Source organism: Ammospiza nelsoni, chromosome 3, assembly GCF_027579445.1.
Source record: "Ammospiza nelsoni isolate bAmmNel1 chromosome 3, bAmmNel1.pri, whole genome shotgun sequence".
NCBI lineage: Eukaryota > Metazoa > Chordata > Aves > Passeriformes > Passerellidae > Ammospiza > Ammospiza nelsoni.
The window spans coordinates 29,029,045-29,053,810 of record NC_080635.1 but is presented as its reverse complement, the minus strand read 5'-3'; the positions used below and the strand labels follow the sequence as shown (position 1 = coordinate 29,053,810).

The following is a 24,766-nucleotide window of genomic DNA, read 5'->3' as shown; positions in this document are numbered from 1 at the left end:
TCCTCTGCATGCCAGAAGCTTGAATTCAGCGCTCGCAGTTCTCGATGTAACAAAGTGACCGAACACGTGTTTGGGGAGCGCAGTGAGGAGCGGGCGGCAGCGGGGACAGGAACTGCGGCAGCCAGCGCCGAGCGCGCCGCCCAGCCCTGAGTCACTGCTCGCCACTGCCATTTCCCGAGCTTCGGCCCGGCCCCGGCGACAGCAGCCACCCTGCGCTCCGCAGGGCCGCACCGTGCCAGCACACTCCCTGGCGTTCATCGTACCACTCGCACAGCCTTAATCGCTTTACTTTTAAACACACATGACTAAGCGCTGCAGTCCCTACTCAGGCAAATGCACGAATTTTTTAATGCGCTGTTGATGTGCTCACTGCGAGGCAGAGCCTGGTGTGGCAGGACTCGGTTGTTAAACCTTGTGCGTGGTGAACGTGTACACCCAACTTAAAATTACTTTTTTTAACCACACTGATCCCAGACAAGAATATAGTAAAATCTAAATTATAAGAAGGCAACTAAATCTGTCCAATTTTCTCTTTGGCATGCAATCATGCTGCTCGAACTTCTCTTGCGGTATAAACTATTCAAGCATATTAAATATATTTCAGTCTTTAAAAAGTTATAAAAATATTTTCTGGTAAGAATTTTTTTTCAAAAAGTATCTCACAAAATCTTTTGACTGTATCTTCTTCCAAGGTTTCCAGGAAATCAATTCACTAGTAACGGTTTTGGAGTAACTACAGATAGATGACATATAATATTAAAATATATATGTACACTCTATTCAAGTGTCTGAAAATTCCGAGCCTTTTTGTGAATTTTAATATCTCTGGAGCAGGAATTATGTATTCCTGTATTCAGAACACCTGGTGCCCTGTGCTACAAGAATAAAAATAATTTCACAGAAATCCTTGAATGAAACAGGCAAACTGAATTTTCAGAGTACTTCATGAGGGGCAATAATTCCAAACATTCTAACTCTGTGGAAAAGTCTCCAGAAGGAAAGTGGATTTGGTTTTTATAGAGTAACAGTAAATCTAATATTGGTTTATTTACCTGATATTTATGCTTCTATAAGCTCATGAGCAAGGTAAATGAAGCATTTTAATATAATAATTCTTCCTAATGAAATGCACAACCTGTATGCTTAGCATTATGACAGTAGTCAGCTTTGTGCTTCCCATGTCCCAAATCAAAAAGATTTTTTTGTTTGAGTAGTGAAAGAATTGTTTTGGGACAGATATTTGTAGAAATCTTTCTTTTCATCTTTACACTGCTTATACCAATAAACAAAATTATTTTGAACAGACAGAGTCTGTTTAAAAGTAGATCTTTGGCTGCTTCAAACCATTATCATCTAACTCATCTACAGCAGGATGGTACAACTAAAAAACACTGGAACAAGCTGGAAGAACCATAAAAGCAGCAGAAGCCAGACAGATTCTGTGCCAATGATTAGAAATTGCAGTAAATGTCAACTGATGTTAAATACTGTGGTGAGTTTTTAAGTTCCTCCCTTCAGTAGAATCTTATTTAAAAAACAAACTGTGGTACAATTGAGGGAAATAACTAATGGTTATGTAAAGAAAAAATTAAATAACAATACTAAAAGCCCAACATGGACATTTGCCATCATACTGTATAAAAGAGCAGCAAATGAAGAATTTTATTTTTCTGCAGTTAGTCCCATAAAACTAGTCAGTTAAATGGACTTATTAAAGCAAGATGGCATTCCACACAACTGTTGTCAGAATAAACCTATGATGGATATTATGTAATTAATCTACATACTATTTTCAAAATGTTGTTTGCAAGACTGGTAGAAAAATTTAGCTAAAGCTTTTAATTTCATAGATAGGAAGGTTCTTGGCCATAGTCTTTACCAATCTTAGTTATGTCTCTGTCTCTCTTTAGACTGTGGAGTCTAGTCATGGTAAGCTGACACAAACCAGAAGTGCTACATAAAAGAAAATGGCCCTGCTTTTTCCTTGCCACTCCTGTCCAAATGGCCCACTCTCATGTGCCAGAACAGCCATTTGTGTGGCCTGGAAACAAACTGAGATTGCCAGGCAAATCTGTGTTAAAACTAACACCACCCTGGGTCCCACATGAACTGCAAAAGTCAACCCAAAACAATTAACTTCTTTCAACAGCAACAGTAATTTACGCTGGCTACAACTGAGAATGTTCCCAGCATAGGAGCATTTGCCAGTTCCTCTAGCTGTGGTGCATTTGGGGCAGCCACTTCCAGGGACATGTTCTGGATCCTCCGCTTGGCATTTGCACAGCCAAACCTGCAGCATCATATCTAGTTTTGGCAACTCTGGCACAAGTAAGACACTGAGCTAGCACAGCACACTGCAGTGGAAGGCCATCCAGACAGTCAGAGGGCCAGAGACCAGGACATACAAGAGGAGGCTGGGAGAAACAGGCTGGTTCAACCTTAAGAACTCCTGGCTAAGGGGAACATCTAATTGCTGTCTAGGGCAATTTAGTAGGTGGGTATAGAGAAGATGAAGGCAGAGTCTTCTTGAAGGTGCACAGGGATAGGGCTAGAGACAACAAGCACGAACTAGAACATGGGAAATTCCAGTATTAGGACAAGCTTTTTCACCACAAGGGTGATGAAGCAGTGGAACACGTGCCCAGAGGTCATGCGGGCTCCAGCCTTGGGAGATTCAGAACTTGACTGGACAAAGCCCTGAGCAATCCATCCTAAACTGGATAGGCTTCACCAGGGTGCTAGACTAGCTGAACATCCAGAGGCCTATTCCTAACTTCCACAATCCTCTGATCCTCAGCAAATACAAACTGGTGAAATAACATAAAGTATTAATTCTTTGGGGAGCAGTCCATCATTTGGACTGAGTTTTGTGCACCTAGCACAATAACAACTTAGCAAATGTTCCCAGGTACTACTGGAAGAGAAATAATAAATAATAACAGGGAAACTGTCTCAGTTTTAAGGCTAATGCATCTAAAACTGCATATGATAATTTAAAATACTTTTCATTTCAAATATTATAACACAGTAAGTCAGTTGGCTACAAACTTGGCCTGTACCTTAGAAGATTTCTTTTGAGAATGACAAAACAAGAACTCAATCTCATTAATTCTAACACATGTGAACAGTCCCCAAGAAGTAGTACAACAGATTTAGTGTATAAAAAATTGCAAGGTCAGGCCACAAGCCAAGCTAGTTCCAGTTGTTTCAAATTAAAAAATTTTTACATACAAGCAGGCAGAAATACTTATCGTGCTAGAATAATTAAAAACTGATTGAAACGAATTGGCCTGAAGCTATAATTTCCCTCCCAAAAGTAACATCTTTCATTTTAGACTAAATATGGGAAAATTCATACTTTCCAGCAACTGATAAAAAGGGGTTTAGAACAAAGATGGAAATAAAATATACTGTGAATTGCTGGCAGCTTCTATGTTATGGCAGAATAGTAGCATTCCATTACTTAAATCACAAGAGACAAATTCAAGAGATGTTCTGAAATACTGTATTTCTAAAGGAATTTCTAAAGGACCTGGTTTTGTTTTGACTCCTAGAGAGATCAATTATATTTTCTTAAGGAAGATTATTCTTACTATTAATCTCACTATATTAACAAGCAGTATCTTAAATACTTATCCCAGTACTTAAATCCCAGCACTTAAACCCTTATCCCGGACTACAGAAAAAGTTTTATAAACTTCATATTCTCTGAATCTTGCAAAAGGCAATAATGTCTCTTGATTCTGGACATACTAACAAATATTTATTAAAAAAATTATCTATCTTCTGTTAATAGACAGCAACACTTAAAAGGAAACAGTAGGAATGTATCTGTTTTTCAGTGTTATTTTTATACATCTTACAGCTTTAACAAAATCAGCAACTAACTTGTACTTTCTACTTTTGAAGCTTTCTACTATTGAAGCTCCAATGCTAGTATTTAATTAAATCTTTGCAAGGGCTTCTTTAGATCAGAAGTCTGATACCCATTTTACATTAGGGAGAAAGTAGTTCCCAATTTTGCATTAAAAATAGCTTGTCAAACTTAATCATTTTCTGTAACCATTCAGGAGGTTTTCTTCTCCTGAAGGGCTCCTTGGTAGTCTGTGAACAGAGAAGCAGCTGTTCTTCAAAACGTTTAGGATCAAATTGAAATTGCTGATGTGCAATATATTTTGGTTCCTAACCTGCAGGGCTATGTAACTGCATGCACATGCTAAGAAAGGAAAACAACACATGAACTATATTGACATTGTGGTTATGCCTTGAGCCATCTGCAGCAAGGAATCACACAAATACGTGGGAAAAAAATGGTAACTATTCCTTGTCTGGTATAGGGTTGTCTCCTTTTCAACATTTATAGATGACTGAAAAGAACAACCATTAGTTTTCACCAGGATGACACTGGATACATTTATTTTTCATTAGTAGAATTAAGGGAATGGAGAACTAGCACATTCCTGCACAAACCTCAGGGATTAGGCTGTGCTACATCTGGGAATTAACAAACTAGTCTCAACAAGTTTGATCTTTCTGGGAAAAGATAAAACTGAACTACAGGCTAAGCAGTGAAAGAACTGATAACCTTGCAAGATTTGTTCTGACATTTTTGTTCGTGAACCACATAAAAAGAAAGTAATGTCAGACAAAAACCCCTCTGTTATTGCAACAAGCAAGAGTGAAAAGAACAGCTTGTGAAGAGCCTTCTAGACAAACTAATGGTAGATAATTCACTGATAGTGTAATTTTGTTTGCTTCTCTCTAGCACGTAATCCATAAGAACAAGCTGTGCTGTTATATCAGATACTGCATGTGATTTCATTAAATCCTAAAGCATTTAATAAAGAATGGAGTATAAAGTGTTGATGTTGTATTTGATATTTGCATGTTTGAGAGCGAGCATCCCATGGCTGACACTAGAGCTGACATCTCTAAACTTCTGTTCTGGGACAAAGGCATTGCAGATCAAGACCCTAACCTTTAGAGCTGTAAATAACAGAAACTTCTGACTCAGTAAAAATTCAGCTAAACACAAGGACCATCCCCTTTCCTCATCTTTGATAATACAAACACTCCACACAGTCTATGAAGATGTCTTAAACTATATGGCTGGAGTTCTCTTTGACAGCCAACATGATTTTCTGTTACAAACATACTGTTCACATACTATCCGCAAACCACAGGATTTTATAATTTAAAAGTTTTTCTTGGTGAACAAGGAAGAGAGGGATATTATGATGAAATTGTGATAAATACTTGAAAAAACAAATTACTAAGAAAGGCAAACCAAGCAATAAAAAAAAAATCTGTGTAAATTTAATCTTGTCTTAGAGCACACATCTGTGTTTAAAAGAATGTTTTAGAAGCAGTTGTACTGGGCACCTCTAAAGAATTCACCTTCAAACCCAAGGAGGTTTATTAACTATTTAAAAAACTCAGTAAAGATAAAGCAGAAATACACTTTTTTTTTTTTTCCCTTGAAGTAGCTAAAAGTACCAGATAACAAAAAAAAAAAAAATTCCAGAAAGGGTAAAGCTCGAATAGGATTTTGGCTATAAGGAAGACATTTGAGACTTAGAAATACCAAGTAGGAGACGCAATGGAGCTGGAACAGAACACCTCAGGAAGGCAGTGGCAAGCAGGACATTCAATAAATTTGGTCATAGAGAATAATAATTTTTTAAAATCCAAGAGAATGACCATAGTGGCTTAGAGAAAAGGTCCATATTATCCAAATTCTATTTTCTAACTGCAATTGCCAGTAAATACTAAGGGAAATTCTAAAAAAAATAGGATAAAAATATCTTTTCCCAGTATATGTTCAGGATCACCAAAGTCTTAGGTACTCCCTTATTTAAGATGATGATGGAAATGCATATGTAGTCAGTTGAATGTATAAAGTTTAAAAAAATTAGATTTATCTTTATTATTTGTACAATTAACTTGTTGATTTTAAGTGTCATGCAGAGATGTGACTGCTAACCTTTATTTGGGTATGTAAACATTTGTCTGTATATCAAACTTCTCAAGTGTACTCATTATAGAGCTCTGAAATTAAAGAAAGTCATGAAAGATAGCAGAGATGTGACTGCTAACCTTTATTTGGGTATGTAAACATTTGTCTGTATATCAAACTTCTCAAGTGTACTCATTATAGAGCTCTGAAATTAAAGAAAGTCATGAAAAATAACAGAAAACAGATGGTATATGAACATACAACAATTACTAAAAAAACTACTTTCAAACTTGTGACATAAGAAAAACAAATGCTTGATTTTTCCTTTTTTTCTCGGCAACAAGAAAGGAACAATGGCAATAGTTCATCCCTAAAAATCAATTCAATACAAATCAGACACACAGAGAGAATGAAATCAAACAAAATCAAATATTACATTTGTGCTAACATAATCGATTTCATTGCAAAGTTTCAAAAGGTTGTTTCTAAAACCAAAGGTATTTATGAGCCATTGTTGTTCTCAGAATATGCTGTACACTTGGATTTATGCTCCCATGATATGGCTGGCAGGAACTCCCATATGTCTAGCATTTCCATAAATTCAGAAGAGATGAGCCTCCTCAACAGCAGAGAGCTTATTTCTGTCCTTGACATTGCATCCAATGATCCAAGCTATCTTCACATGGTAATTACTTTTTAAAAGAAAACAGCAGAAAAGAATGCAAACTGTACCCCCAGCTCTGCAGGAAAAGGTAGATGAGTGAGCAGGGATCTATTATAATTATACACCTGTATTTCTTGTTCTCTAAATAGAAGTAATTTTCTTTTCTCCATGTGGTGGTAATAATAATACCCCTGGATCCAGCAAGCTTCACTTCTAAAGAATGCCTCTTTCAAGACTGTCCCCTAGCAATAAAATACAACAAAAGGAAAACTCTAACACATGTGATGCAAAGAGAGAGAAGTCAGGAATAGACAAGTAAAGAAAAACAAAGTTTTGTTTCTAACATATGGGGGAGAAGTTTTTGCAGGGGGAAAAATATTAACAAGTGGCATTATGAAAAAGGCAAACAATGAATGATATTTACTAAGTAGTGGGAGAGTATGGATGTTCTCAGCCCAAAATGTGAGCCATTGCACCATTTAGCCAATCCAGAGGCATAGTCCAGGCATAAGAGCTTTCTGATAGCATTAAGAAAACATGATACTGGCGTTCCCTAAGTCTCCTGAACAAGAATAAATACTTTTCTTTAGCATTCTCTTCATCACATAGAATTGAATTCTGATATCTGTAGTACAGTGTCTGAGCCACAACTTGTATCCAGTTGATAACTGTATTCCAGTTATCCTGGAAACTCTGGCTTTCAGAGACCTGAAGAGCCATAGCATCTCCCACCTTGCTATTTAGCTAATTCTTGAATTCTATGGACCATGTCTACTTGGCAGACCCATAAGGAAACATCCCAGAATAAAATTTACATGTCTTTTTGGGTTACTTAGGCTGACCCTTAAATGCTAGAAGACTCATGGACTGAGAACTTCTGATATAGTTTGTGATGGGGTTTAACAGAAATTTCAAAAGAGGGTAACTGAGCCTTCAAAAATTTACACTGACAGACATTGTCATCAGACAAAAAACACAACAAGTAAGCAGGGCCATGCTCTCTCTTAGCTCTTCCCCTCCTCCCCACCCAAAGGGATCATGTGCATTGCAGAATTCATGTTTCTTAGAAATACCTTTAATTCTGATCAGGGCATGGCTCCTATCCAATAGGTTACTTCTCCCACATTGCTGTTTATATAAAGAGAGGGTGAGGGGAAGGAACACAGCATGCCTAATGCTAATAAGTAGCAAATTTAAACAAAGGTCTTATGGGATGAGGTTAATTTGTCTCTTGTGACAAAACCGATTTCCTTTGGGAGAAATAACACTTGAATTAGAAAAGAGATGAAAAGGAGGGGGAAAAATGAAAAAAGCAAAATATAGGTTGAAGGCCAGAGAAGATTCACTGAAAACAGATCTGACAGGAAGAGGCATATGAAGCTACTGTTTACCATCAAGTGCAGCAAGCGTGCATCACCTCCTGGCAACAGAGTTTAAAACTGTCAGAACACTATGGCTAATGCATTCCTGCTAATCATATCAAGGCACCACAGACCAAGGACAAGGAACTATTTTAATATTTACCACTCAGTGATAACATTTAACAAGTGTCCTTTTATGGATGCATTTTGCTGATCTACTTGTAAGGAAGGCTGGACCCAACTTTCCTGCTGCAAACAGCTAATTTAATTTCAAATGCAAGATAAAGTTATCTTAGAATACTCCTCTTTGCTGGTTAGATCAGGTAAGAGGAGCATGGCTCAATTTTCCTGCTCCCTATGCTGTATTTCTGAGAAGACTATGCTGAAATTTTCCTGCTTCAGACCCCTTCTTTAACATGATATATGACAATTACCTCAGTTTCATTGCAGCAGAAGATATCAGAATAGGTATAAAACTGTGGATCTAGGTCAGCAAGGGCTGGAGCTGGATTAAACAAAGTCTTTACTGGAAAAAAAAAAAAGAAAGAAAAAGAAAATCTAAATCTGGAGTGTTTTAGATTCATAAACTGTCACTTGAAAGACCATTGTGTTTCAATCACAGACCCCAATATTTATTATTAACACACAAATTGCTCTCAGTTTCTGCATACTCTTAAACAAATACTAAAAGTTTTGCTTATTATATTAGAGTTCCATTCTAATCCATGTGCAGGCACCTGTCATGATGGGAACATGACAGAAAAGTTACAGAAAAAAAACCCCAAGAAATTATTAAATTAAAAATAAAGACAGAAAATGCTTAGACATTAATGCAATTTGTTTAACTGATGATGCTTCTTCCAGGATATTAATAAGTTTTACAAGAACTGATTTAGTTCTAGAATTTTTCAGTGTCATTATCTGAGTTCTGTACATGAAGAATCACGAGTTATTGGAGTAATGAAGGGCATGTCCAGACAAGGAGTTAAATATGCTTCTGAATGTGTTACCTAACTTGTTCAAAATGCCACATTATAAAACTGTAATGTAGACAAGGCACTGCACATTTTTAGTATGCTATCTGGCAGAGCTAGACCTAAACTTAACATGTGGTAGAATATGTTAGTTACCCTAACTTTAAACTGTAGTAGCCTAAGGCCCCAAGTAGCAGAAGCAAAGGTTTGTCATGAGGACAGTGTAAGTGACTTACTCACTATTAACATAGCAAGTCTGCAGCCTTGGTTTTTCACTTTGCCAATTCCATGATTAATACTTGAGTCTTAACCACAAGGCCATAATTTTTAAATAAAGCACACTCTTAGTTCAGAAATATTCCTTATAGTCAGTGATCAAATCTTCCAATCTGGACGCCTAAATGTTCAGTCCTAACACATATTTAGACTGTAAGCTATAGCATGTACTAGTCAGACACCCTGAACATCTCTGAATCCCAGTTAATGCCCCAACACACAAAGATGCACAGAGTCTTCTGAAATCTGAGTACCAAGAAGTTTAGTGATTGACACTTAGAAAGTTTTAGCCTTTGACTGCATAACTGTATCATGCCTCTCTACCTGCCTCTTTAAAAACAGTATTAAAGTGACAAAGACTTTTACTCAGAAGTCAGAAAATGCCAGGATTAGGAATTCCAATGAAATCTTAATGTGGCTCCCCTAAATTATTACAATACAGTATGTATTATAATAAACTCTTTAATTATATGATCACATACCACTGAAAAACAGCATGTGATCACATAATTAAACACTGCAACATAATACATATGCAGAAAGGAGACAAATTAAGGTTTCACAGGCAACCTTAACTCTTGCATTTCCTATTTTCTTAACTGCAACACTAATGAAGTCATCTTAAACATAAAACTTTAAGGTATACTTCCCTAGGTAAAACAAAAACCAGCACATACTGGAAAACAAACTGTCATGTGGTATCATACTGACATGTTCATGGGTCAGGAGCAGCACTGGAAGTGTTCCAACTTGGGTTTTAGGTAATACAGACTGATCATGAGCACAACGTAATATACTACTATTAGTTTTCTCCCATATTTACTATCTGCTGAGCATGGGGTAGATAGTGGAACCCTAAGATCCCCTTTCAGGTTGTGAAGAAGAGCATGGCTTTTGAACAGGATAATCTGTTTGGTCATCCTGAGGAACTTATTTTCTGCTGAAATTCTTTCACAGAATCACAGAATCATAGAATGGCCTGGGTTGGATGACCATTGCCGCTTGTCCTGTTCATGCATGCTTTGTAAAAAGTTTACCTTCATCTTTCTTGTAGGCTCCCTTCAGCTACTGGAAAGCTGCAACTAGGTCACCACTAAGACTTTTCAAGGCTGAACAAACTGCCTTTCCTCACAGGAGAGGTGTTCCATCCTTCTAAGCATCTTGGTGGCCTCCTTTGGGCTCTCTCCAGCAGGTCCATGTCTCTCCTGAGCTGGATGCAGGGTTCCAGGTGGGTCTCAGCAGAGCAGAGGTGCAGAATCCCCTCCCTGGCCCTGCTGCCCACGCTGCTTTGGCTGCAGTCCAGAACAGGTTTGGCTTTCTGGGCAGTGAGGGCACATTTCCAGCTCATGTCCAGCCTCTCACCCAGCAGCACCCCCAAGTTCTTGTCCCCAGGGCTGCTCTTGATCATCCCCCAGCCTGTGTTGATACCAGGGCTGCTCCATCCAGGTGCAGCAACTTGTACTTGGCTTTGTGTTTATGAGATTCCTATAGGACTACTCCTCGAGCTTGTCACTTCTCTCCCTTTGCCAAGATCCATTCTCCTCAATGGGTTTTTATTCTTTATGCCTCCTTGCATAGGAACTATGCAATTATAACCTCTTTCACTCAACTTTCACCACATCTGCTCTCTTTATGGCCCACAATTCCTGTTCCCACTTCCAGTGCCCACAGCCTCCTCCCTGACTCTACCTCCATTTTCCAATATCTATTCAACAAATCCTAATCTCTCTTCCAATTTTGTTCCTCTTTCACCTTCTCCTTTCTTTCTTCCTCTGCCACGCCCAAAAATCAAGTAAATCTCTCCTATATTTCCTTTGCCTGAAATCAACTCTCCATCACCAGCATTTCCATCTAGCTTTTTGTCTTCTGCATTGAAATTGAGGAAGCTGCTGCTCTGTGCTTCCTGGGCATACAAAAGATCCTTAACAGTATAAAAGAAGTTGCCTAAAACCAGATTCAGGAATTACACTGGAACTCATGCTGCCCAAAAGGACAAGTACCTGTATGGACTGATGCTCAGGGGAAGGTAGCTGTGAAGCTCTTAACAATTTTCTGATGTCTGTGTGAAAGGTACTTATTTTCCAAAAGTTGAAAATACAGTTAAAATCAGGCAGGTTTCCATACCATTGTGGAGGCTTATCTTTAAAAGAAAGCTGCCTTGCTATCAAGTCTAAAGTAAATTTTAGGGTAGCTGGTATTCATAATTCAAAAGCTAGGGTAGGGTGGGAGGCATTTTCCATTGCCTGGTTTCTGCAACCACAGTGCTTTGGCAGAAATCGCGAAGAGTTTAACCACAGACAAACAGCTGTTATGAAAACTTGTAGCCCAAGATTAAAAGCTTGAAGCATCTGAAAAATAGATCTCTTTCTTGCAAGTGACATGGAACCTTTAACTGAGGGACTTCCAGATCATTTTTCACTACAGTATTAATATGCTGGGCATTATCAGCCATCTTTTATGGAGTCTATCATTAGAGAAGTCCAAAACCAGACTTTTGGAGGCAGCAGCAGCTTCTCACCATTGACCACTACAAAACTTTATTTGTCTAGTCACATTTCCACTACAATTTATACCCACTTCATATAGTTATTCACAACCCTTCCTTCCTTCCTTCCTTCCTTCCTTCCTTCCTTCCTTCCTTCCTTCCTTCCTTCCTTCCTTCCTTCCTTCCTTCCTTCCTTCCTTCCTTCCGCCACTTCCTTCCGCCACTTCCTTCCGCCACTTCCTTCCGCCACTTCCTTCCTTCCGCCACTTCCTTCCGCCACTTCCTTCCGCCACTTCCTTCCTTCCTTCCGCCACTTCCTTCCTTCCTTCCGCCACTTCCTTCCTTCCTTCCTTCCTTCCTTCCTTCCTTCCTTCCTTCCTTCCGCCACTTCCGCCACTTCCGCCACTTCCGCCACTTCCGCCACTTCCGCCACTTCCTTCCGCCACTTCCTTCCGCCACTTCCTTCCGCCACTTCCTTCCTTCCTTCCTTCCTTCCTTCCTTCCTTCCTTCCTTCCTTCCGCCACTTCCTTCCGCCACTTCCTTCCGCCACTTCCTTCCGCCACTTCCTTCCGCCACTTCCTTCCGCCACTTCCTTCCGCCACTTCCTTCCTTCCTTCCTTCCGCCACTTCCTTCCGCCACTTCCTTCCGCCACTTCCTTCCTTCCGCCACTTCCTTCCTTCCTTCCTTCCGCCACTTCCTTCCTTCCTTCCTTCCTTCCTTCCTTCCTTCCTTCCTTCCTTCCTTCCTTCCTTCCTTCCTTCCTTCCTTCCTTCCTTCCTTCCTTCCTTCCTTCCTTCCTTCCTTCCTTCCTTCCGCCACTTCCTTCCTTCCGCCACTTCCTTCCTTCCGCCACTTCCTTCCTTCCTTCCGCCACTTCCTTCCGCCACTTCCTTCCTTCCTTCCTTCCTTCCTTCCTTCCTTCCTTCCTTCCTTCCTTCCTTCCGCCACTTCCTTCCTTCCTTCCTTCCGCCACTTCCTTCCTTCCGCCACTTCCTTCCTTCCTTCCTTCCTTCCTTCCTTCCTTCCTTCCTTCCTTCCTTCCTTCCTTCCGCCACTTCCTTCCTTCCGCCACTTCCTTCCTTCCGCCACTTCCTTCCTTCCTTCCTTCCTTCCTTCCTTCCTTCCTTCCTTCCTTCCTTCCTTCCTTCCTTCCTTCCTTCCTTCCTTCCTTCCTTCCTTCCTTCCTTCCGCCACTTCCTTCCTTCCGCCACTTCCTTCCTTCCGCCACTTCCTTCCTTCCGCCACTTCCTTCCGCCACTTCCTTCCTTCCGCCACTTCCTTCCGCCACTTCCTTCCTTCCGCCACTTCCTTCCTTCCTTCCTTCCTTCCTTCCTTCCTTCCTTCCTTCCTTCCTTCCTTCCTTCCTTCCTTCCTTCCTTCCTTCCTTCCTTCCTTCCTTCCTTCCTTCCTTCCTTCCTTCCTTCCTTCCTTCCTTCCTTCCTTCCTTCCTTCCGCCACTTCCTTCCGCCACTTCCTTCCGCCACTTCCTTCCGCCACTTCCTTCCGCCACTTCCTTCCTTCCTTCCTTCCTTCCTTCCTTCCTTCCTTCCTTCCTTCCTTCCGCCACTTCCTTCCTTCCGCCACTTCCTTCCGCCACTTCCTTCCTTCCTTCCTTCCTTCCTTCCTTCCTTCCTTCCTTCCTTCCTTCCTTCCTTCCTTCCTTCCTTCCTTCCTTCCTTCCTTCCTTCCTTCCTTCCTTCCTTCCTTCCTTCCTTCCTTCCTTCCTTCCGCCACTTCCTTCCGCCACTTCCTTCCGCCACTTCCTTCCTTCCTTCCTTCCTTCCTTCCTTCCTTCCTTCCTTCCTTCCTTCCTTCCTTCCTTCCGCCACTTCCTTCCGCCACTTCCTTCCGCCACTTCCTTCCGCCACTTCCTTCCGCCACTTCCTTCCTTCCGCCACTTCCTTCCTTCCTTCCTTCCTTCCTTCCTTCCTTCCTTCCTTCCTTCCTTCCGCCACTTCCTTCCGCCACTTCCTTCCGCCACTTCCTTCCGCCACTTCCTTCCGCCACTTCCTTCCTTCCGCCACTTCCTTCCTTCCGCCACTTCCTTCCTTCCGCCACTTCCTTCCTTCCGCCACTTCCTTCCTTCCTTCCGCCACTTCCTTCCTTCCTTCCGCCACTTCCTTCCTTCCTTCCTTCCTTCCTTCCTTCCGCCACTTCCTTCCTTCCGCCACTTCCTTCCTTCCGCCACTTCCTTCCGCCACTTCCTTCCGCCACTTCCTTCCGCCACTTCCTTCCGCCACTTCCTTCCGCCACTTCCTTCCGCCACTTCCTTCCGCCACTTCCTTCCTTCCTTCCTTCCGCCACTTCCTTCCGCCACTTCCTTCCGCCACTTCCTTCCGCCACTTCCTTCCTTCCGCCACTTCCTTCCTTCCGCCACTTCCTTCCTTCCTTCCGCCACTTCCTTCCTTCCTTCCGCCACTTCCTTCCGCCACTTCCTTCCTTCCTTCCTTCCTTCCTTCCTTCCTTCCGCCACTTCCGCCACTTCCGCCACTTCCGCCACTTCCGCCACTTCCTTCCTTCCGCCACTTCCTTCCGCCACTTCCTTCCGCCACTTCCTTCCTTCCTTCCGCCACTTCCTTCCGCCACTTCCTTCCGCCACTTCCTTCCTTCCGCCACTTCCTTCCTTCCTTCCTTCCTTCCTTCCTTCCTTCCTTCCTTCCTTCCTTCCTTCCTTCCTTCCTTCCTTCCTTCCTTCCTTCCTTCCTTCCTTCCTTCCTTCCTTCCTTCCTTCCTTCCTTCCTTCCTTCCTTCCTCCACTTCCTTCCTTCCTTCCGCCACTTCCTTCCGCCACTTCCTTCCGCCACTTCCTTCCTTCCTTCCGCCACTTCATTCCTTCCTTCCGCCACTTCCTTCCTTCCGCCACTTCCTTCCTTCCGCCACTTCCTTCCGCCACTTCCTTCCTTCCGCCACTTCCTTCCTTCCGCCACTTCCTTCCGCCACTTCCTTCCTTCCGCCACTTCCTTCCTTCCGCCACTTCCTTCCTTCCTTCCATCCATCAGTGCCACAATGAGAAGATGTCATGACATGTACATAATATGATGAGATGCCCCTCTCCAGCTTACAGATCCAGATGACATTCACTGAAGAGAAGCAAAGAGTTCTTGCTTGTGTCTCCATATTCTTTCTCTCTTTTGTTTATTTCTTTCAGTAAGAATGAAGAAAAACAAGCAAAAAACCCTCATCGAAACAGAGGTTTGAGGCATCTGGGTATGCATCTGTTTTACACAAAAATAGTCAAGTGAACATTCTAACATGAAGTGCTACATAATACATGAGGGTATTACAAGCTAAAAGAAGAGAAATTAACAATTTACTGTTGGCTACAGATAGGTTTTTACAGCGCTACAAACTCAGCTGTTTACTTAGATTTGATGGCACATGACATTTGAACATGTGTAGCCTATTGTTTTAAAGCAGAAGCAACCAAACTTCCCTGACAGAAGAGCTGCACAATGATAACACACTGACAGCACAGAACTACAGCTGGCCCACAGTTAACTACTATCTTTTCTTGATATATTGTGCTGTCTACAGTTGCTAAGTGATTGCATGTCTGTTCTGTGTATCAGGTTTGAATTTTTCTCAATTGCTTTTAAAAATCTTATCTTTTCTTCTGTCATGGGCTGGCATCTTGCCATAGGAGGGTGACAAAAGTGTGGAGCATCTTGCCAAAACTGTTCATAGAGTTAGAAATGGACAAGATAAGTCATGAATATTGATTAATTATTCAACGAGAGTCCATTAACCATTGGATTAAAATGTTGTTAGCCATTTTCATAAAAGGTAATGACAGAAATATAGTACAACAGGTGCACAACAGGTCATGGTGCAGAAGGTGAACTGAAGAGCCTACAGTTCCAGTATGCCATGATCTACTGGAGCTATCCCGGGCTCAGCTTCAAGAAAATAGTAATCCCAGTTGCAGTCTGATCCCAGTTGCATCCCTGATCTGCTGCATGACTGACTATGCTATGAGCTGTCTTCTCCCAGCCCGATCTTCTGGATAGAAGGGGAAAACATTTTTTAAATCTCATATAGATGCCTCTCTTGCATAATTATTTACTTAGTGTTCAAATACTGTGGTAATTGTGCTTGAGTAACTGAAAGCATTACAGGCACTTAAACAACAAAAACATTATGTTGGTAATGAAACCCCATCCTGTTCAAGCAAAATATCAGCTTTCATCTACGTATATGCTACACTGCAGGAACAATGCCCTACATTTAAAAGTACAGTACAGTAACAATTTTCTAATAATTTCACAGACCATGACTGTGTCTATGCCATGGCATCATGCCCAGTCACACAAGAGTTTTGGTTAGGAAACAAAAGCTTTTTATTTTTTAATTTTAAGGATGTCAACTACTATACAAAAAACCACAGCCATACCTACTCTATGCTGGCAGAACAAGGGCATAAGTCTGGTTTTGAAGTAATTTTATTCACTTTCCTGTGTGGGGAACTTTACTGACTTGCATTCATTATGCCTGTTCTGCTCTGGAATCATAGCAGAGTCAGGCCCATAGTGCCTGACCTACCAACATTATACTGTATTTAGTCACAGCATGAAAACAGGAGGAAAGGCAGCACCAGACATATACAGGGAGATTATAAGGGTAGGAGTTGATTTGCTATCCAAGGTTAACACTGCAAAATTTTTAAAGTGAATTCAGTTCTCGTTAGCATAGCATGAATTTGTTGGCTATTGTTTCAATTCTAAATAAAACTAATATGACAGAAACCAGAACAGACTACAGGATCTTTATTTAGAAAGCATGATAAAGAGTATTTTTCATGTAGCACAAATGAAAGAGAAAGAATGGCTTATGTTAAATTACCTCCACTGGCACGTGCCATTTTCAGAGCTTCAAGAGAAACAGCAGGGGTTATTTCTAGCTGGCAAACAACCACTTTGGCCTTACAGATGACATCAGAAGCCCTCTTCAGGTCTTCAAAATTTAAAAGCAGGTTGGCTCCTGGGACTATGACAATAACATTCTGTCCTAAAGAGAAGATATTGTGTTTTTTAACTTTAACTTTGACAATAAAGTACGTAAAACAATTCCTTTCACTTTTTACAATACATTTCAGAGGAGTATTTCAATTTACTTCCCAAAAAAACCCATTAAAATTGTATGCATTGCTGACATTTTCAAATATACAAATATTTCAGAGGATAATAAAAAAGACTGAGGTACTAATGAACTAATACTGCACAATAAACACAATATAAATTCCTTTGGGAAAGATCATATTTGGGCATTCCACAGTCTTATTTTGGTGTCTTCTGTGAACTCTAAAGAAGCACTGCACTAGTCACAGTAGAGATGGTGGATACACGCTGAGGGTGATATTTGCATCTTCCTAAAATATTCCAGTAGCATTTGGAAGAGAAAAGCATCAATGTGATTACTGAATTCATATGCCAAAAATGGCATAAAAATTTTAATTTTCCCATCAGCTGGGAACAAAAAGTATTTCACACAGCTAAGAAAATTATGCATGTTCTTTAGATTTCAGAGAAGCAGGCTTACACCATTTACCTGAAATATTTCAAGTTAGTGCTCCTCATCATCATGAAAACCAGAACCAGCATGTCACCAAAGCCCAGAAAGGTGATGCCTGTGTCTTAGGAAAGTTTTATGAGAAGTGAGTAAAAAAGGTGGGCAACAGCTTCTTCTGCTCTTACAGGTGGCCAGAAGAATAATCTAAACAAAGCTGTGCGTGTGGAAGCATGGCAATGTCTCAAAGCACATCTAAGATCCTTTTTATTCTTGTAGTTTGTTTTACAGTTAGGTGAGGTTCATTTACGTAGGTTCCAAATATTCTTTTGTTTTTCTTTAGACACACAAATCACCTTCTTTTATTGCAATTTCTTTTTTTTTTTAATCTCTATTACAACACTTAGAGACCTTCAGGCATGGGTGCCTTCCAATTAAAATTTATTATTAATCACTCAGGTATTAACTTCAATAAGTCAGTTGTTCCTTGATTTACAGGCTCAGCCCGCCCCCGCTGAAGATTCCTTTAAGGACTGTCAATCATTAAAGGCTACCAATTCTGTAATGAACGGAATTACTCTGCAAATAAATATTTATGCTTTTAATACATTATTTTTGTTGAATGTGACTTCAAAGTCCTTTGACTAAGAACATGCAAAGCTTCTCTCCCTAAATACATTCCAAAAAGAAAGCAGGACAATGGAAAGAATAATATAGTGATCTCAGAGGGAGGGACCCAAGCTTTCCAAAGCAATTCTGCTGTCAATGGTTTGGTACAGAACAGCTGCATATGAAAAGCAAAACCTCAGCACTTAAAAGCCAACGCCCTGCTTTTCAACAGACAATGATGGGCATCTTGGATAAAAAACAAAAGCAAACAACACAAAAAACCTTCTGCAACACGTAAATGTTACCAAAGATATCTGAATCCTGTTGGGGAAATATTCTAAGGCAAATTGTGCCTATTTTGCGGAGCGTATATTTTGATAGCTTTAGGGTGCAGCAGTGCAAGCAGTAAAAGACAGAATCAGTGGAACAAGAATCTCTTTCATTTCTGCCTGGCCTCTGTGCTTCCTAGAGTCTCAGACTCTATTCACATGTCTTGCTGCATTATCCTGCTGAACTGTTTAGCTGTACTGACATGTATATTATTATCAGACTTTGGAGCTAATGGCCCAAGGCAGTAAGGAGGGCTGTTTGCTCAAACCCATATGTACAAATTCAAGGTAGACTGTGCTACACTGGATCATAGTCTGAAGGTTTTCTTCCTAACTACAAAAGGTCAGAGACTTAGAGACTGCTTTCAAACCTGCCAGGGAGATGCAGCACCTACTGCGGTGCAACAGTCCAGACAGACTAAACCCAAGCTGGAGGAAAACCCCCCTCACCCCATTCTGTTCTTAGCTATGTATACCAGACTTACTGAATGATAGCAATCACCACAAACTTGCACTGGGGTGCATGAAGGCAGAATCTGGACCCATGCACTCACAATTAATACAAAATTTTGCATTAACAGCAACCATTTTGTTGAAAGAAATTATTTCTTGCCAGGGAAATCAGATGGGAACTCAGCATCAGGGACAACAGAGTTAAAGACAGATGGCAAAGAGGGGTGAGATTCATCTTGTCCAACATAAAATAATTTTTAAGTTAAAAAAAAATCCTACACACTAGAAACCTCTAAGAAAATTAATTTTGAAAAATTGTTTTTCTATGTTCCTTCAACAAGGAGAAGAGACAAATATTTTCAGAGGTTTTTTTAGTCTTATATATCTTATATGTCTGTTTGAGGATGAGATAAACTATTGTCCAGAAAAGTCTGTGTATCTCTGTTAACCCTGGGTGAAGCCTTAAACTGTAGACCTAACTTCTAAAACTACTCCAGTGAGGTAAAACATTACCCACACCAAGAATGAGAATAATGTATTTACTGCATTACTGTTAATTCTAAAATCTCTTTTCTTAGACTAAAAATATCAGTTTTGATTGGAACATCTATATAACTTTGAGTTTTGCAGACATCAGCTAGAATATTAAGGGCCACTTTCACACTTGCTATAAGCTGTAACAGCTAAATGAAACCGATAAGCTTGCACAGGCTTACACCAGATGGGGACTGGGTCCAGTCAGGATAAATGCCGCATACATAAAAACTGTTCTAAGTTGGGCTTCCAAAAGTGCTACTGCCAGTTCTCAGAAAGATGGATAACTCAAGCCAGACTTTTTTTTACATGGGTCATCTTATAGATGACATCAGATGAGAAGTGCCAGTGGAAAAATCAAAGGTCAAATCAGTAAACACCACAGTGCAATAAATATCTTTAAAACTGGATCACAAGCCTAAAAACCATCAGTAGTGCTTAGAATGAATCAAAATATCAAACAGATCAAACAGTGTGATTGTAACAATGGTTGCAAAGCTTGTGCTTAATAATTCACACAGAAGAAAATTATATTTGTGATCAGAAAAGAATGTTACAAGAAAAACATGTGCTGCCAAATCACATAGTTCATGAATATGAGGGTGGGTTTGGGGTGTGTTATGGTATCCTAATTTCTAGGCAATGACTTAAAAGAAATATTGAAGAGTCTCGCACATAAAATATTCAAGTTAATAAAGAAAGTCAATATGTAGAAAGTCTTTAAAATTCAGGTGAAATTTCTTCATAAACCTGAAGGTTCACACCAAAGATTTTCCTCTGTGGAAATCATAATAAAAACAAGTTGGCATATGTACTCTAAGTTTGCCTTATTTACTTAGCCATACCTAAATATATATTTTGAATGTTTTTTTTACTAGTAGTGCTTTGGTACCAAAGGTACACTCAACTTACAAAATAATGTCTATTCACTGTTCATGAATGATTAATAACTTTATGATAAAGTCAGCACAATGCCTGTCTCAAGTGAGGGTCATCATGCAGTGTTCTGTGTAGGTGAGCTCCAAGTCCTAACTTGCAATAATCAAGAGAATTTTAATCATGACTTGCCAAACTCTGTTGTGCCTCCACTGAATTTTTGCTCGGAATATGAATATGAATGTTGCTAGACTTGTTCAAACCTCTACTCCAGTTAGGCCAACATAATGGTTCCATCAGCAGTCAGTACCAGATATGGACAAAGCTGCAATAACCTTCAGAGTTAATCATGTAAAAAATTATCCACAAAGAGGGTTTTTCCCTCACTACATGTTTGTGTAAAAGTACATCATCACTTTATGGAGCTCTTACCATCCAATATCACATTGCTAGCAGAAGGTGTGCTAAGTGACAGAGCTAGTGGCAAGAGGGCAGACTGAAAGGGGAAACAAAACCTTGGGTCTGTGATGTACCTCAAAGAAAATGTTAAGAAAAGCAGCTGGATGTATCAGCTTTTATCCTTAAGAGAGAAAGTACAGATTTGGATATACAAGATCCTGGTATACTTGTGTTTAGTCAAATCAAAATTTTCTGAAAAGGCAGCAGCATAAAAGAGAACAACTGAAAGGAACACAAGATCCCAGAAATATTTCTGCACAGCTTTCTGAGACCAGCCCAGAGGTCTTTGCAGCATCTGTGGGCTGCACATTTTTCAGTGCAGCTCTATAAACTCGTTAAACACCTCTCTACCATTCTGCATTAAAACAGAGATTGAACCTCTCTATCTTTATTGAAACTATACTGTATTGTCCCAGAATATAATCAACTTTGAGATTATCAAATGTGCCTAATATTTTCCCATTTTTTGCACTTTGCCAATTACAATAGTGGGTGAGTTATACCTGTGCAATTCTGTAACCAGCCAAAAACTTCCAAGAAATTCTGCAGTGCCAGTTAGACAGACAGAGGTAACATCAGGGAAGATTTCCTTCAGAGCCTCATCTGACTCTGATCTCTACAGCTTTTCTTTGCTCTGCCTTCTCTCATACATCAGAGCATCATATACCCTCTACCTTTATATGTCCTATTTCTCCTTGTGATTTTTCTCAGCTGGTTTGGGTTGGTATTTTTCCCAAGTATCAGTACATGTAAAGAATTGGTAAGAAGGGAAGGTTAGGTGTGTAACAATACAGCAGTGAAAACTTGTCAATTTAAAGAGATGATAGCTATGGTTTTTATTTGTCCCTCATCTTAACACAAAACAGCATCACCAACCCCAACTTCAAATGCTTCCCTTTCAGGTACAATTTGAACGAGCAGAAACTACTTTACATCAGTCCATTGAGTGCTGTGGTGTTTCAGCTATGCCAGCACAGCCACTGCAGTAAAACATGCATGTGTAGACAAGCCCTTTGAAAACTGCTGTAAAGCCTGCTTAGGTCAAATCACCTAGGTTTCTACAGAAAAAAAAAAAAGAAAATGTCTCTTGCAACAGCAAAGCACATAAGTACTGCTATTTTACTGCAATTTACTCAATTCAGGCGCCAGATGGTTTTTGAGAGAAGTAACAACGAGAACCATTACCAATTCTGTGCATCTGTTTGCTTTAGAGCATAGTTCTGACCAGGTTTGCTCTTCTACTAGATTTTAAATTAAATTTGAGGCCAGTGCTAACTTAGCATATGATTTTTCAGTTACTCAGAGGCACAAACTACATGACTTTATGCATTATTCATGTCACTATGTGAATCACAAGACTGTCATATACCCTTCACACTGACACTAACATGTAAGATAGCCCACTGTGAACCTCATGGCCCCAAACATCCACGTCCCTTTCCTGGTGCTAATAAAGGTTTTACATCCACTAGATTGTTTTGTTCCTTATCCTTTGGAAAAATTATTGGTGGTAAAATTTTAACAGGTCATCCTCTGTTCATTCAAGTTTAGACTGTTTTTATCTCAGCTGGCCATGCATATGAATTGGGAAATTATAAGACTGGTTCTTATTCTACTAGTCTGGACAGCAAGCCTAGTGCAAGACATGTACAAAACAGTGATGCCCAGGAACACTACTGGATTCCCACTGTCCCTCCTGTTTACAATGGCCATAGTGACTGTAGGCAGCCTAAGAAGTGTCAAGAGTTGCTGTGTAATCTACCTGCTGATCCAAACCCAGAAAAGGAGGTGGAAGTTAACAGGCAGTATCCAGGTTATCCAATGTATTAGTGTTATTTACCTTATTTCTGACTTAGAGCTGTCATGCAAAGCTTGGATTAATCTTACTTAGGGAAAATTAAACTCACATCTCCAACTAATTTGCCTAATTTTCCTGAATATTCCTGTGTAGGCTTGCCTTTAGTCACAGTTCCTTCCCGGTTTTGCTGCGTGAGTAAATAGTTATGTTTCCTTTCCCATTTTGAGCTGTAGCCCAATGTACAACCATCAGATTACATAGAAGCTTGGTAAGTTGATGTGTCAGCTAAGCTGTGGTAACTGTTCAAATGAAGCCTCTTAGCAACTCCAGAAGTGAACTAATCCAATCACACTTAATTTGTTATGTTTGCATAAACATTATCAGTCTTGAGCTCCACATTTTGATCCAGACACACTTTTTTTAAGGTGTCAATTGCTTGAGGAAATAGCTTGAAAAGACATGTAGATGTGGCAGTTAGGTAGGTGGTTTATGGGGGGATTTGGCACTGCTGGGTTAATGGTTGGACACAGTGATCTCAAAGGTCTTTTCCAACCTATGATTTTATAGTAAAAGTGATGGGTAAGTCATAGTATGAAAGGAGAACTTTAACCTTCTAATATACTGTGTGTTCAGGACAATATAAAACTAGGTTGATCAGCTGGCTGATTAAATTATGCTTGAGGAAAAGATATAAAGTTTTCTGAGGATAGTTTAGCAGTCTTAACAAAAAATATGAAAACAAGCCAAATCTTTATTTCTTCCTCTGCAATATAAGAGCAAAGGCATAGGCTAAGGAAAACTAGCATGGAAAAAAATGCCATTTCACTGTGTACTCATCACTGCAGATGCAACTTGGAATCAAGATTTGTGGTAAAATTACAAGATTAACAGAAATATTTCTGCTTATACTGAAGACAAGTCCTTTTCCTGATTGAGAGCATAATGACTCACTTGGTGTCCTGAGGAGGCAAACCTTTCCCTCATAAGACCAGAGGAAATGGCCTCAAGTTGTACCGGGGAGACTTAGATTGAATATTAGAAAAAATTTCTTCACTAAAAGGGTTGTCAAGCACTGGAATAGGATGCACAGGGAAGCAGCTGAGCTACCAACCCTAGAGGTGGTGAAAAGACATGTAGATGTGGCACTTTTAGGTTTAGTGGTAGACTTGGCACTGCTGGGTTAATGGTTGGACTCCATAATCTTAAAGGTCTTTTGCAACCTTAATAATTTTACAGTAAAAGTACTGGGTAATTTGTAGTGGAAAAGGAGACCTTTAACCTTCTAATACACTGCATGCTCAGGAAAGTAAAACTAGATAGCTCAGCTGGCTGATGGAAATATGGCTATCACACTGCAAATTTAAGCATCTGATTCTGCTGCTTTTAGGCACTAAATTCTACTCTGCCTGCAATAAACAGAAGTGCAATAAAGTGTGAATAAAATCTTGGAAAAAAAAGAAAAATGTAGGAAAAAAAATCCACAATTAACAGTGACAAGTCAAAGGTTTCTTTTATGGCTGAAAAGGCAGAACAAAGAGGACAATTCAGAGCAGAAATATGTACCTTCACTGTTGACAATTATTGAAGCAGTTCCAGTAGCAGCATCTGTAGTTTGACCTACAAATGCTAAGAAAGGGAAAAGTTAGAGCATGCACTAGTTCAATACATTACTTTCAACCAATAGCATGTGACGCAGTTTAATTGAATTAAATCTAAAATGAACCCATAACCTCCAGCAATTTAAAAATGCTAATTACTCTTTCATGTGCAACAATGCCAGAGAAGCTAACAACAACAAAAAGTGTTAATTTACACCCACAAAACGAAATATGAGTCCAACATTCTTTAATTTGGCTACATCTCTGCATTAGAGAAAGCATGTTATTTATACAGCCTTCTCAAGCACTCTACTCCTACTTGGAAATATTTCTTTTATCCAATGAAACAATAGAGTCAAGGCTAAAGAAAACAAAAATACTAAAACAACCCAGCATCTCATTTTGTGTAGATTTGCATTTCAGTAGCAATATTAACTAATGCTATAAAGGCAGTGGTGGGGTTACATTGTATCCTCTTTGGATTATTATTCAGAAAAATTAATACCATGCTGGCAGCACTGTCTGTTAGAAAGATTGTTCCATGTTTCCTACTATAAGAACCTGTTTTCAGCTGACAGCAAATTTGTCAAATACCAACCAATGATAGGAAATTGGTAGTAGAAACCAGTAGCACTGTAGCAGAAAACTGACAAAAAGTTGAGGGTTTCTTTTTTCTTCTCCAAAAACTGTATTTGAGAAAAATCTACTATTCCATTTGAGACAAATTCTGGGGACCTTTTGTTTAAGGAGCTTTGGTGTTCTAACATTGTAGAATATGGATTTAATGCTGGGCTAAAGTGGGCTTCTTTCTCAAGATGTGCCTTTGTGGCCAGTTTAACAATCTGCTGCAATTTGAAGAAGGCAGAAAAAACACCTTACATCATGCTCAT

At 39.9% G+C, this 24,766-nt stretch overlaps 1 protein-coding gene across 2 annotated transcripts in view; it reads right to left on the bottom strand.

Moving 5' to 3' along the window:
* The window catches only part of RBKS (ribokinase), a 75,668-nt gene that overhangs the window by 23,146 nt on the left and 27,756 nt on the right, over positions 1-24,766 (bottom strand). For both annotated transcript variants that reach the window (XM_059467427.1, XM_059467429.1), the window contains exons 4-6: positions 23,842-23,904; positions 16,558-16,722; positions 8,416-8,507 (exon numbers count right to left, since the gene is read on the bottom strand). In XM_059467427.1, coding sequence (XP_059323410.1) covers positions 8,416-8,507; positions 16,558-16,722; positions 23,842-23,904 — 320 coding nt within the window. The remainder of the gene's footprint in view (positions 1-8,415; positions 8,508-16,557; positions 16,723-23,841; positions 23,905-24,766) is intronic.